Source organism: Corvus hawaiiensis, chromosome 10 (genome assembly GCF_020740725.1).
Source record: "Corvus hawaiiensis isolate bCorHaw1 chromosome 10, bCorHaw1.pri.cur, whole genome shotgun sequence".
NCBI lineage: Eukaryota > Metazoa > Chordata > Aves > Passeriformes > Corvidae > Corvus > Corvus hawaiiensis.
The window spans coordinates 20,258,335-20,273,619 of record NC_063222.1 but is presented as its reverse complement, the minus strand read 5'-3'; the positions used below and the strand labels follow the sequence as shown (position 1 = coordinate 20,273,619).

The window sequence follows — 15,285 nt, the reverse complement described above, 5'->3', positions numbered from 1 at the left end:
TGTACAACCTCTTTGGGCAGTCTGGTCTGCTGCCTGACTTTGTGGTGAAAAAGTTTTTCTTTTTATCAAGTCAGAACTGCCCTTGTTTCTCTTTATGTCAGTTATTTCTTGCCCTACCATCATGCACAAGCTGGCTGCAATGCCCAGTAACCTGCTTGGAGGGACTGGAAAGCTGCTGCTATGTCATATTAACCCTCCTAAGCCTTCCCATCTCCAGGTTAGACAAGCCCAGTTCCCTCAGCATCTTCTTACAGAACACATGCTCCAAGCCTTGACCTTCTTGGCTCTCTGTTGACCTCACTCCACTTTAGTATTTTTCTGGGGGTTTCTGGGGGTTTCCTGGGGGAACCAAAACTCAACAGGGTATTCTCAGTGTGATTTAATTAGAGCCGAGTAAAGGGGGATGAGTGCTTGTCTCAACCTGCTGACTATGCTCCTGTTCATACTCCTCCTGTTGATGCAGGATGCTGATGGCTTCCTTTGCTGCCAGGGCACACTCTGGCTCATGTACAGCTTGCTGTCTTCCAGGTCCTTTTCCCCAGAGATGCTCCCCACATAGTCAGGCTACAGGGAATTGCTGTCAACAACACAACTGTTGTGTTGTTGGAAGGGAAGAACACAGGTTCTTTCTCGAGGAAGAAAACCCTTCTAGAAGGAAAGTCTTTCCCAGTCACAGGACTTTGCTTTGTCCCTTGTGTATACATAACACTATAAGCTGGTCAGCCCGTTCCTTGAGTTTCTGTTCTAGTGGCCCTGTCTTGGAGTATACCAACTGCTCCTCCTGGTTTAGTGACATCTGCACACTTGACAGTGCAGCCTGTTGCCTCTTCCACGTCACTGATCAAACAGGGCAGGTCCTAGCAGGTATCAATACAACACTCCACTTGTTGCCCACTTCCAGATAGAGCATGACCCACTACCATGACCCTCCTAACCCATCATGAAACTAGTTTTTTAATCCATATGTAGTTGTCTATCCATCCAGACTTTAACCTAACTTGGCACAAGAATATAGTGGAGGATGCATCTGGTCCCAGGGACCTGTACAGGCTGAATATTTTCAATTAGGCCCTCACTCTATTCTTTTTCAATTCCAGCAGTTCATCTTCTCCTTGACTCCTGTCTTTAAACACAGAAACCAGGAGATCTTGTTGGTGAAGAAACTGAGGCAAGGAAACTGAGTATCTCAGCCAAAGTTAAAGGAAAAATTGTTCTCTGAATGTGTTATGAAACACTGTTCTGTTATGATCAAAGCCAGAAAACTCAAAAAGCTTCATCATCTTGGAAAGGCCTCAGACTGGGACATGAAGTCTATGCACTAATTCTGAAGTGGAAATCATTATTTGAAAAAGTGAGTCTTAACTGCTTTGTAGCTCTTCCCCATCAGAGATGTTGCTGACAAGTAGGAAATCTTCTGATACACTTCAAACCTCTCTGAAACTACGGAGGAACACTGTCATGCAGTTTTCTTTTAGGAAGAATTTTATGTTTGCTTTAACCTGGTATGCTCAGCATGAGCCACAAAGCAAACCTATTAATATTGCCAGCTACGGTGCTACCCAACAGGGCATGGCTCTTCACCATGCAGGCATTTCTGCAGGAGAAAGCCTACGAGCAATCCAGCATCCATCTAAGAAACCAATCTGAAGGAGGGTTAGCATCTCCCATGCTGCTTGCCAGATGGAAGACAGCAACAGTCAGTCAGCTGGAGAGTGCCAGGGAGAAGCAGTTTAGAAGAGAAGGGTCAGTGTGGAACATGGAGCTGTGGGGGCGCTGCTTCTCGATGGGTTAGGCTGTCGAAAAAAAAGTGACAGCCTACAAAGCTCAAGGAAGTGCCTGCTATGGACAGATTGTTCAGCCCCTCAGGTATGCTCTGAAGATGCTTTAATTCACTTCCTATGATGGAAGGTTCCTTGGGTATATCTCTGGGTGTTCTGTTTGAATTCAGATTTCAATCTCAAAAGAACCCTGCTGTGCCTCCAATATTTCTATATCTTGATGCTGGTTAATGATATTGAATCAAATCACTATACCAATGCCTTATGAGGTTTTATTACCCATGTTTGTATGCCAACGTGATATAAATCCAGCATTTCCTCTTTGTGTCTGGTTGGTTATTTCAGCCTTTATTTCCAGCTCCTGTTCAATCTTCTGGCTTCTACTCATTTCAGTGTTGATTTAACCCAGGAAATCTATTTTACTGAACATATTTACAGTCTGATAGCTCAAATAAACTATTAAACAAATGTTTCCTTAACAAATGCACACAATATTCTTGGAGCCCCTTTTGAATGCTCATGTCTTGGTCCTGACTCAGAGTTGTGATAAGAAATGCCACCCATCTATGGCCCAGTTATGACATGAATGGTGTCATAGTGCCAAACACACAATACGAAAAAACAACCTGAAACAATTCAAAAGATCATGGTGATATTGAAGATAGGTACTGATCCCTAATTCCTTGAGTAAGGACATCTCCAATGGGACAGGAACTCTCTGGTCTTGCTCTCATGCTTGGCATTTAGGATACTGTTTTCAAGGAGGACAAACAGACATCATTCTCAGTTACTTCCCCACTCTGAAACTGGGGTATACAAGGACATGCCCAGATGATATTTTCTTGGGATGGGCTCCAACACAGAAGAAAAGCCCCTCCAGAGAGCATGACAGACCCCAGGAACTTAGAACACCTGTAGTACAACCCTAAGCAACTTAGAATAGCATCAGGCATATGTGTGCAGCCTGCACATAAATCTGACAGGCTGTGTACAGGTATCTGGGCAGGAGGCAGGCGGATCCAGCAAACATGTCATGCTCTTAGTTTTTGTAACATTGCTCTCTAAGAGCTCTGTGGACATACCCACAATGGCTCAAAATATCCAAGACAACCCCAAACTAAATTGCTATCTTGATTTTCCTGCCTGTAAGAAAGATAAATTACCATTTCATACTTCATGCAGTGCTTGACCCCTGCCTAGAATTAATCTCCCTTCCAACTTCGATCCCTTCCAAGGTTTGAAATGTAACTCCAACTTCAAATAAATTGCTGAAAGTATAGGAAATGCTGAATGGGTGGAAAATGTTAGTCCTTGATGACGTTGTCCCTTTACGGGCTGCAGTCACTGATACAACGGTTGCTATAGTAACAGATCATGGCATATTAAATATGGTACATCCATTCTTTAAAGTACTATAAAAAATTTTGGTTTGTATTCAAACATAATTTTTTCATCAATGTTGCAGGTTACCAAAAAGCCACCCTTACCGGAAGACAGTAAATGTTACCATTTAACCACAGTAACCAAATGTATGTTCATGGTTTCTTTTCTGTATGCATTGTAATAAAAAGATGCTGTCCCTCACTTCAGGAGAAGCAGAAAGTGTTTTAAACACCTGAACTTCAAACCTGAGTATTGACAGAGCTAAAATTCGTTGGAGGAGAGCCATAAGTATTTGGCAAAACAATATAAACCCACAAGCAAAATCCAAAGCAGTCATCTGAAATCCCTCCAGTAATGCCACTGTGGAACACAGTATGAGTCTGATCCAGGATGAAATATCATCAATAATCATAATTCAAGTTTATTTATAAAACTTAAACATTTTTGACACCACATGCAAACATGCAGCTAAAAACAACTCCTAAAAGACCTCTCACAGAATAACCTCAAACTCTCTCAGGATTGAGAACCTTCTTCAAATCACAGTCTCATCAACCTACAGCATATGCCAAGTGGATATAAAAAGAAGTAAAAAACAAACTCTGAATCTTGAGGGCATGGGAATCATAAAAGATATTCAGAATAATCAATGTTACAGGGACAGTCAGCACTCCCGTGGATAACCCATCAAATAGTGCAGAATTCAGCCCTAGGCTTTCACTGCTCTGTAGTCCTGAATACTTACATTTATCACTAGAGTGGGATCTACCTCTGCCTACATAAGGGGAACTTCTCCGCTGAGATAAAATGTCAGTACTTAAAAACTGAGTCACATTTTATAGCTAGACTGAACATGGGAACATGTCCATTAAATACTGTGAACCATCCACTGCTAATTAACTCTTTGGCATCACCACACAGACTCAGATGAAAGGCCCCAGTTGCCACTCGCAATCTTGGGTTATGAGAAATTGCTGACACCCCAGAACTGCTGATATGGAGATAAGGAAAATGCATGGACAAAAAACTGCATGCTTACCGGTACCTTCATTTTAAAGTCATCTCGATAGAGTTTAATGCCAATGTCAGCGATTGCCCTTTGGATAAAGCGGGAAGGTCTCAGGACAAACACCAGCTGCAGGTTTCCTGGAAATGCTCCCTGCAACAAACACAGAGTTCTTAGAAGGCACATTTCTATCTTACAAGGGAATTTTCAGCCAAGTGTTTCCTCACCAGGGCAAAGCAGGTAGGGTTTACTGAATCCTGCTCAATCCAGAAGCTCATTGTATCAGCTGGTCCATTCAGCACATGCTCGTTGTTGCTATCTCCAAAGCCAGCAGGAAGACTGACCCATGGATTTTACTGCCCAGCCACACATTCTTTTCTGGTATAGATTTATTACAGAGCTCCAAAGTTCCTGACAAGTGCCTTCCTTCCTCCCCAAGATCCGAACCCCACCAAGTCCCGTTTGCACCGCCACAAGAGAGGTTTTCCCATTTTTTAGGCTGCAGCCACTAGAGGGCAAAGCTAGCTGCCCACATTGGACGTGGCGAAGGAAGCTGGCGTGCGGCACGGACGGATTCCCCAGGCTGACCTACCTATTCACTCTGCAAAGGCTTTTGAATCTTTTTAACCTCACATATTTTTACACACACACAGGCACTCAACACGTTCATCAGACATGGCCCTGCCTGCAACACCCAGCCTACATCTCTCACACTCCTCTGGGATCATCAAGCAAAAAAGGAACAATTTCTTGAAGAGAGCAGCAAAAAAGCCTGAGAATGAAAAACATTTCTGTCTAAATACCTTGAAAGAACTTAAAGTCACCTTTGTCATCCCTCCATCCTACACCTCTGTGTGTAAGTGCTTGGTCCTCACACAGTAAATATTCCTAGTGAGAGATGTATGGAAGCAGCTGCTTTTCTTAGCACTGAAAATCAGTGCCCAGCTCTGACTTTTGCAAATGAGATGTAATAAGCTATTAAGAGTTTCTGACAGAGATCATTTACTACCATGCAAACACAATCCCCTTGGGATCTATTTCTTTCATAAGCAGGCCACGTCATCCCTCCTCAAGGCACAGAAGGGGTACCTCTTATACTCCTCTAGGAATCAACTTCAAATTACTAGAATTTGTATCGCAGTCAACCCAGAAAATAAGGAATTTGTTCTAATTCAGCAGTAAACAAGGCTATGTAATTTGTTTCTGCAGCTTCCTCCCTCTCTTATTTAACACTTACAAGCTGCAGGGCAGGGAAGAATCTGCATCCACAGCCAAAAACTGGGAGCTTAATATGAGCACAGGAGGCTCATTTTGAATCACGTATCATGTGCTGAAGGTTCAGCAGATAATTTTAATTTCTAGAAGATAAATAACAAAAGCAAGTACTTACTGCTATTCGTGTCAGGGATGCCTTGACTGCACTCCATTTGTCCCGTCGTCTGTCTATGATGATGATGAACCCGATGCTGGCAGCCTCCAGACTGCAAAACAGATGAAATAGGTGTGCTGGGTTACAGGGAGATACTCCCATTGCAAGGCAGAGAACTGCAGCAAAACACAGCCTCCGTCACATCACGCTCGGAGCCCATTATGAAAACACAACGTACAGTGGAAAGAATGAATATTTGCAGAAATGCACATGAAAAGGAAAGGCAGCAAGTTTTCTATTTCCAGCATAAGGCTAGCAGCTTACACAAAACATGAATATTTTATCTGCTGAGTCTCTCAGCTGCTGTGCTACTCTGCTGCCAGTCTAGGTGACATGAATGGTTCAGGGCCACAAATTAAACTGTGCTCTTTTGAAGACAAAACCCCCAGATCTTTTTTTTTCTGCAAAGTAATTCAAGCTTTAGACACCCCCCTGCAGTCTTCATTCTCCAAGGATGCTGACACCTGACAGGGGCACTGAGCTCCAGGGCATCAGTATCTCCTGACTTGTGTACACAAAGCCTCAGGAATTCTGGTAGGCAAAGCAGAAATTGAAGACTTGTGTTTTGCCAATCACAAACTTGTTCTGGGGTTGCAAGTCATTCAGAACTATCCTTTTTAACATATTGGCCACAATAACAGTTCCTGTTCCTTCTCAATGCTTTTCAAGGAGGATCTGGGAGGCACTGATTTGGTGCTCCATTCCACCTATGTAGACCTCATAAATACCCCATCCTCTCTTTCCCTCTCAAAAATCCCACTCTGGAGTGCAAGGTTTCAGTGGGACTGCTCTGCTCTCTGCCTTCCAAGAGCACTCAGCATTGGAGAAGCTAAGTACACACTGAGAAGTGCCCAGAAACTTCACTAGAGCAGGATGGCTCAGTCATCCCACGACAAACCAGAGGCAGGCAGGAAGAGTATAAATGTCATAATGAGAGGACATAAGGCAATCAAGCATCTAAGCACAGATTAAGAAAAAAAAATTGTTAAAATTATCTCCTTGATCCCTATTCCACTGCCCATACAAGGACCAACCCAGGAACACTGTTTCCATGGGTCATTTTATACAAATTCATGTCAATAATCTACTGAAGACAATCAACACAATAACAACTCTGAGCTCTTGCTGCAGCTCTGCAGGATCAAAAACTGAAAGCCAAAGTATTGTGCAAAACTGGGATGCCATGCAAATGTTCCTCATAGTTCATACTGCTGACAGGAAAACTCACTGAATTTTCCAATTTAATATATTTACAGCATTCCTCTGAAATGCAGTGACAATACATGACCTTTCCTGTTTAGTAGTGCAACATGCAGCTCTCTGCAGAGGACAGAAAATATGTTTGCAGCAGTGCCTCTCAAGCACAGGGAAGAAAATGAATCTGTTTTACCTTTTGAAAATACACAAATGTATACACACCCTTCAGTAGTCTTAGATATACACAAACACATACATATCCTTCAGTAGCTCAACAAATATTCCACAGAGTAAAATTCCTTGATAATATTCAAATAAAGGCAACAAAGATATTGTGTGTGTTGCAGATCGTTACAGAAAGGGTGAGAAACTAAACACAAAAGTCTGAGCCTGGGGTCTTCATGTTCAAATGATGTTCAGCATCAGTTGTTGTCACTGAGATAAACCAATGGTCCTTGTATATTTGCTTTTTGATGTGGAGGTTTCTTTGGTTTGTTTTGCTTGTTTGTGGGGTTGATTGGTTGTTGTTGTTGTTGGGGTTTTGTGGTTTCTTTGGGTTTTTTTCCTTTTTAGCTGGATAGGACTGACTGAGGCCCGAAATTTAGCCAGGGAAACAGAGAGAGTGTCAGCAAGTGATCCTATTTCAATCAGCATGCTGAAAGACCATACCAAGGTCTGAATGTCATTTGGCACCAAGGGATGGATGCAGGCAAACAGCCACAGGAGGAGGCCTGGCCGAAATGGCAGCATCAGCACAAGTGGATGTACAGCTGAGAACCCCACTTAAGTGTGCATCCAGAGAAAGTTGGTTTAAAAACAAACACACACACACATATTCTATCAATGTTTTCACAGTGTCTGTACTGTATTATCTCTACCCTCATTATGAAAATGCATTGGGGTTTCTCCAGTTCTCTGAAAAGGAGGATTTGAAGACAATCCTGAAGAGCAGATAAACATCAGGCTTACCTACAAAATAAATTCTGGCACATTTGCCTTGATCTACAGATGTCTAGCAGAGAGGTTCCCTTTCCCTGAGTAAAATATCTGCAATCAGCAGAACTGTTCCATCCTCAGCTCTATATTCAAGATAGCCCTTGAACACTGACTTGAGGAGGTCAGGAGATGTTGAAATTCCTGACCTCTTTTGGAAGGAGGGAAGGGCACCTGTTTATCAAAGGAGCTAATCCATGTCAAGTTAAAGAGAAAGGAATTCTGGCCATGCAATAAAGCATGTAAAAAAGGGCTTTCTGGAGCTATCTAATGCATGCACAGAGGTATGCACATGCATACACTATGTTACTGAGTGCCTGTGGATGTGTTTGTATCCAGACCCCTTTGGTGGAGCACTCCCATAAACAGGTGTTGAACCAGGGGGAAAACAAATCAAGTTACAAAAGTCTCACTGGGCTGATCTTCAATCCTGTCATATGTTTTGTCATATGAGCATATAAGATTAATCATTCCAGAGGGACTTAGAAAGTTACTAACACTAAATGACGTTATCTGCAATCACAGAGCTTATCTCCACAACTAGCATGAACCTTGTTGTACAGGATATGCAAAATCAGACACTATAAAAGACAGATATTCTTTCTACACTTGCCTGGAAAATGATGCTGATTTCTCTGGTTCACTAAGCTCTGAAGAAGGAAGTATTTTCTATGATAAATAGGATGAACTGCTTTTCAAACTATACTTCACCTCACCTGATTCATGTAACTCCAGAAGAATTAGAGACTATTCTCTGTTCTTGGTCACTTTTTTGGATACCTTCACACCTTTCTTGAGAATTAAAGTAAAAGGTGGACTACTAGCCGTGAAACTACATGCACAGGAATGCTGCTATATTATACACAGCACTATCTAGTAGAGTAGTGCTGGCAAAAGTAACAATGCAGTCCCTTTACTGCTTGCTGAGGTATATGGCAGAGACACTGTGCATAGACCAGCCTACTGCAGATTAACAGGGCTCTGCTGCACCCAAACAGGTCAGGTCCCCTACTTATGCCTGATTGAGACTGAACTCCATATAATTATGTCATAAATCACACAAAGCTTGCTGCTCGGGTTCTTCTTCTAAATTAACATCTTTCTCCCTCACCATTTACAGAGATAGTGGCAAGTTTCAAATAGTGACTCAAGAAATGCAGGCAATCTTTCTAAAAGCACTGCAATAAAGACTAGAAAATTCCCTGGAAAACTCACATCCCTACAGTGCAGTCTATGATTGAAGCTAAGAGTCAAACCAACGTGCTGGTATGCAGAAAATGTACTTTCAAAGCCCAGCTTGTCACTAACCTTGAACAAGTCATTTAAAGCAAACTGAACAGTCACTTACTCAACACAAGTATTGCTGAGCCTGTCTGTACAGTGAGACATTACTCACACATACCTCATCAGCTGTAAAATACGTATATCACAGCTCTCCTGACTTACAAAGTTTTAAAACTCAATTCTTCATTCTTTGCACATGGCTCTGGGACTCCTCAGGAGAGCAGAAAACACAGAACTGAAACTGAGTCAAAGCAAAGGTCCATCTAGCTCAACACCCTGACTCCAGTGTTGGTCGATAGTGACTACTGAGACAAAGGCAGCAGGAAAATGAGAAGGACAGTATTTCTCTTGGTATATTCTCCCAATTCCCAGCATTAAGGAATAAATTAATTTCTTCAGCCTGAGTTTGAATCTGAGCCGTTGTGTCCAGCTGCCATTGATGGAGCAATCCTTCATGAATTTGGCTCATTTCTTTTGAACCCATCCGTGCTTTTGGGCTTCACACAGGCTGAAGAAGTTCAAAGCATTTCTGTCTATCATGTTGACAATATAACATGCTGGCTCCCCAACATATGACAGCATTACTGGGAATCATCTCCCTGCATACCAAGAACAAAGAACTGAAAAACTACTTTGTGGTTTTCTCAGCCACTGCTGCTATTGTGTATACCCTGAAGCTGGTCACCCTCCCAGGCCTGGAGCGAGTGAAGAAATACTCAAAACAGGGTTTCCCCTGGCAGAACAAAAGTCCCACAGAGCAGACTGAAACAATGAAGCTGTTAAGTTCACAGTATGTTGTTTCTCTCAGCTTGTTTTGGCAACTCTTTGGCAACAACTTTGGCAAATATGGGGAATACACGTAGGTAAAGCTGTAAAACTTCTCACTCAAACTTGAAGGAGGCACGTTTTCTGCTGTGATCCTCTAAGCACGTTTTTACAGAAGACCGCAGGAAATAATAAATGGTTGCTGTGCTTCTCACTAGCACAAAGAGCCATGGTCTAGAGACAGGATCAGGGGACTGAAAAAATATTAAGCTCTCTTCGATAAACAAAAAGTAATTCAGCAGTCATGCCTTAGCACATTTTTTCAGAGTAGGGGAAGTCAGTTTGTTTCACTATCCTTATAAAACTGCAGGCGAAAAGCAAGGAAAACATCCTGGCTGTGGAGCAATCTCCAAAGAAATGAAGTATCAGATAGCACATGATGCTTGCCAGAATCTTGCCAATGGGGCACCTCACTTGCTTCCTCGGCAAAGGGAAAGCTGCATAGAAAGAGGCACTCAGAGAATAAGCAGTCATACTACATAAGTATGGCTCCTTCCAGAAGCAGCCCTTCCCTTATTACATCCAGTGCCCCTCAGACTTTTCACAAACAACCCCTCTTAACTCCCTTTAATCTGCCATCTTTGCTGCTGCTCTTCAGATCTGCTCCTGCTCTGATTCAGTTCAACCTGCCCTGTGTGAAGCTTTCTTTTCCATGCAGACAACAGAAATAATTCCTAGGGCCTCCAGCACACAGGGAAGTTTCATAATGACTGGATAGATGCAGAGGCACTGGTACTTCCTGGTAGCACCACTAAAATCAGCGAGCCCCTGGGGAAGCAAAACCCTCTAGGAAATGAACAGACATTTGTGCTTAGCCTCACCTGGGAATGCTGGTTAGATAAGTGACCACATTCAGAAAATCGTCATCGGGTATCTCACTGAATCCTGCAAATTCTGGAAAGGTTATAATGGGTGCCCCATCCTTCCCTCTTCCTCCTGCAAAAGACAAGTTGTAAAGTTTAGAGGGTGATTTTACGCCTTTGAACAGACTGGTCAGTGCTCAAGTGGGAAACATTGGCATATTTCTCCTTGTGAAGTGCCCACGTCCAGTAATCATCACCAGCTCCCATCTGATATAACTCACTGTAGTTTCATTACCTCCGTTTACTCCAGATGAGATTCTAGCCTTTGAGATTCTCAGCTTTTTCCTTAATCTTCTGCACAATTCTGATTAAGTGGTTTGGTTTTTTTGTTCTTTGTTTCCCATTTCCAAATAATTTCTTGTGATAGTACTACAATATTTCCCTATAGGTACAGCACTCTCAAATTCCTTCTAGACATCAAATGAAAGGAAGTAACAGAGAATGAAACCTTTGAATACACACACACAACCCACAACAAAAGCCTGGGACCAATCCAGGCTTAGGTCTTTCCTTAACAAAAAAATGCTCAAAGTGCATGGAGGACTTCTGCTCATCCTGTTTATTTGCATCAAACCTCTATTAAACAGGTCAGGAAGCTTGTAAGCTACAAGGTTAAGAAGAGTCCCTTTCTGAGGGATTCCCTGATCCAGATTCAGGTAGAGCTACAGGAAGCATGGAGCTAAGCCCCTTGGAACCAAGCAGCATTTACAGTGCTCCTGACACGATGCTCAGCTCCAAGAGCTGCTGTAGTCCACAGCACAGACTCTGTTCACTTGCAGCACCAATCCTAACTGGGTTCCACTAATAAATCTGGGCATCGCTCCAACCACACAGAAGTTACGAGGGGTTTTCTCACCAGCTTGGACTCAGAGCTGAGAGCACACTGAGGAGGCAGCAGCACAAAAAGGAACAACGAAACAAAGCTTTTGTTACACATACCTTATTGCTTCGTTCTCCTTAAATAGGGCATTAAGGGTATGTTTTCCCCGAGTCTTTCTCCTTTCTCTGCAATCTTTACGTAAACCTATTTTTTGCACCAGGCTCAGGAATCCTCTAACAGCCCAATACTGAGTGTAGTCCTGCTGTACACACAGTTTTCTGAGTCATTTGTCACACACAGAGAACTCTTGCCCAAGGGACAGCCATATTCTGGGCTTCTCTTTAGTAAAGGGGAGGCTGTGAGAAGGAGACAGTAAATTACCTTCCTCAGGAAAATACCCATTAAATTATCCCATTAGGAGCATGGGAGTGGAGAGAAAAAAAGAGTTCTCATTCCTTGAAAACATCCTCCAAATCCCCATAAACAAATCTGCTGCCCCATAAACAAGGCTGCTCCCATCCACCGTTGCCTTTCCCTGTTGATAACCACAGCTGATGCCACAAACCAGTTTCTCCTGATCCTGTGTTGGTGGCTATTGCAAGGAGGTGCAGTAATTCCTGGCTATTTCTCTGTAGAGTTGCCAGTCCCTTGCTAGTCCTGATCTTGCCTCTGCCCTATCCTTCCAGCCTCAGTTAGATTATTTAAGGTGCCTTCTGTGCTGTCTGGCCTTGGAGAGCTGGAATGCTGTGGAATACAATGTTTGCACAACATAAAATTCAGAGCTCTAGAAAACACGAATTTTGAACAAGGAAACCCTTTTTCTTCTTGACATATGGTGACATGGTATCAGCACACTACCTTCAGCCCCTCTTTTCCTTTCTGAAGGTTGATTATTGCTTTGATTACACCTGAAAATTACTCAGTTGTGTTAGATCATTCACTAAACTCACCTTGCTAGGGAGAAAACAGGCCTACAGAGACTCAAAAGTCTCTCAGCCAAGAGGGAAAGAAAGAAAGCCATCATTCACACTGTACTAAATTGGATTTCAAATGCTGAGCAGAGCCATGGCCTCCACATTGACCTCCCCACTGGCCTTGGAGTGGTGCCAAATGCTGATGCACGGCAGCTGGATCTCCAGCTGCACTGTCTGCAGTCAGCAGTGATGGAGAATATGCTGTCATGCAAATTTAGATTTTCCCCAGACTGCTGCACTCTAGACCAGGAACTCCAACCAGTTAGGCTGGTTTGTTACAGCTTCTCAGTGACATCTCCCGGACACAAGCAGTAACAGCCAGGAAAATTCAATATCGAATTTGTCTGCTGCGCAGAGCTCAGTGCATGCCAAGGTATTTCACACCTGGTATCTTGTGAACATTCACATCGTTTCTGGGCACCAAACTTTCCCATTCACATATTTCAAATATGTGAATATACTTTAAATGAGGGAGATGTAGTAACTTGGAATATTTTGGTTTAAAGCAGCAATATTTGCCACTGGAGGATAAGACAGAGATTCCCCTGGATCCCCTCCTCCAACACCTGGTAGTTTAGCTGCCATTATACTCAATATTTGTTTAAATTACAAGTTTCAAATGGTACTTCTAATGCTCCTGCTGACCAGGATCTCTCTGTGTACCTTTTATTTCATCTCTTGCATCTACGTTCACACACGTGCCCTTCTTCCCCTGGCCTCTTCCCTGAGCTAGATGAGGCAGGCTGATGCTGCGCTCTATGTATGTGGGTGTGTATTTTTGTCATGGCATCTTCTCCTATAAAAAGCCATCCAAAGAATGAATGTAAGCAGACTGAACACTGACTTCTTCCTTTCACCGCTGGCAACAAATCTAGGCCACTTAGGAGCAGCCTCAGACAGAACATTCAACTAGACGTCAGCAGCTCCTGCCTCTGACTAAGCCACAGGCCCTTAACAGCTCCTGATCTCCATCTCATTCTCCACCTCGAAGGCAACACTTCCTGCTGCAACCAAACCAGAACCCTCAGACGGTTCAGCACAGCTGTATTTCAGACATGGCAATAAACAAGGAAACCTTCAGTTCCTGCCACACCAGGAAATTAGGGGAAGGTTGAAAGAGCTTGGTACTCAGAAATTGTTACGTGCTATGATGAGAAGGCAGCACAAATGTCTGAAGTGTTGAGTGACAAGCAATAGCACAAATGTGTTACAAATGGGTTTTTCCTGCCCATATCTGAACTTTGAGCAGTAGCTGAGTTACAAAGGAAACTTATCCATATCCATTTATCCCTGTATCTAAATAAGACAACAAGAGTAGATGTTGTGGGATATAAGGGAAGCTCCTTAAATTACAAGGGTGTCTAGAAAACTCTCTTTTCTGTATGAGAGAGCAATTCCATACATCTAAATGTTAATGGCAGTTTTTTCCCTGACACGAAATCAAGAATTGCTGCAGTATGCAAATTTCTGCAGAATGTGAATTGACAAACTGCAGCCCTTTTTTTCCTGGGCCATCAACCTTTCTTTCTAGGGAGTTGCCATAAGATTTCTTCCAGCCCTTGAAATACTTTAGCTAGATACTACTCAATGTCTTGAAAGGGCAGAGAACACAAACTAAAACCCAATAGGGACAGTCTTCAGTCAGTTTCATAGCCATAAGGACTGAGTACATGGAATTTGGCCCCAAGGACTCTCTGTATAGCATCCTTGTGCTTGCTAGGACTGTGCATAATCCCTGCACTCCTGACCATCACTTGTGACAAGAGTCCAACTGCCAAATAGAAGAGTTTACAACCCATCATAAGTAGGGCATATAGGGACAGAACAAGCTCCAGCAGCTCCACAGAACACCAGAAGAAAAAATTAGTCTTCAAGAAAAAAAAAAAAAAAAAAAAGACACTTCATCTGGAAAGTGAGGACAGGAAGAAGGAGACAGAAGTGCTGAAGAGAGTGAGCCAATGAGCACAGCAGAGAGGTGAGAGGGATTCCTTACAGCTGCCTGAAGCATTCTGTGCTATTCAGTGGTGCCAGCGGGTAATGGACACAAGGACTGCCAGGAGCAAAGGGGCTCATGAGGCATGAGCTGAACTAAGGAGCCCCAAGGGAGTAGCAAGCAATACCTTGAGTTTAGTGCAGTCAGAAGCAGAAACAGACACACTGAAAAATAGGCATCAGGAGCGCGGCAGTGCCTGGCAGCTGTTTTCATGCAATGCACTGGCCTCTGTCTCTCTGACTTGCAGCTCTTCCAGGCACCATTAGATGCAGCACTCTCCAAGCAACACAGCCAGCCCCAGCACCTCGTGACAGTTCCAAATGCTGGTGCCCGGCCAGGGAATCAGCAGCTGGTGGCAGTGGCCACTGCAAGCAGCAGCCACCAAAGCTGGAGGTTCAGCCGGCAGCAGGGAAGGTTCAGACTACCCTGCAGCTGAAGACAAGGCTCACTCCTGACTCTGCCTCAGGGAAGCCAGGCTATCCCACAGGCAGCCTCCTGTGGTTGGGTCACTGCTCCTCAGTCAGACCCCAGGCTGCTCCATCATAAGTAGCCACAGAGTTTTGCCTGCAGGGGAAACCCAACCAGATTTTTGTCTCCTATGCAGACCTGAGCTCAACCAGCTGGAGCACAACTGATGCAAACAACAGCAGGATTTAGAAGAGCAGAGAGCTGGCTGAACTGCTTGGAGAAAGGCAGGACTTACAAAGAAAATATTACAGTCAACTTGACCTTCTGCCTGG

The 15,285-nt window shown here is 43.4% G+C and overlaps 1 protein-coding gene across 9 annotated transcripts in view; it reads right to left on the bottom strand.

Moving 5' to 3' along the window:
* Positions 1–15,285, bottom strand: part of LOC125330995 (guanine nucleotide exchange factor DBS-like) — a 178,360-nt gene that overhangs the window by 119,728 nt on the left and 43,347 nt on the right. For 8 of the 9 annotated variants that reach the window (XM_048314794.1, XM_048314795.1, XM_048314791.1 and 5 more), the window contains 3 exons: positions 10,717–10,831; positions 5,558–5,648; positions 4,201–4,320 (listed from right to left, as the gene is read on the bottom strand). In XM_048314794.1, the coding sequence (XP_048170751.1) occupies positions 4,201–4,320; positions 5,558–5,648; positions 10,717–10,831 (326 nt within the window). The remainder of the gene's footprint in view (positions 1–4,200; positions 4,321–5,557; positions 5,649–10,716; positions 10,832–15,285) is intronic. The other variant, XM_048314793.1, reaches the window with a different exon arrangement.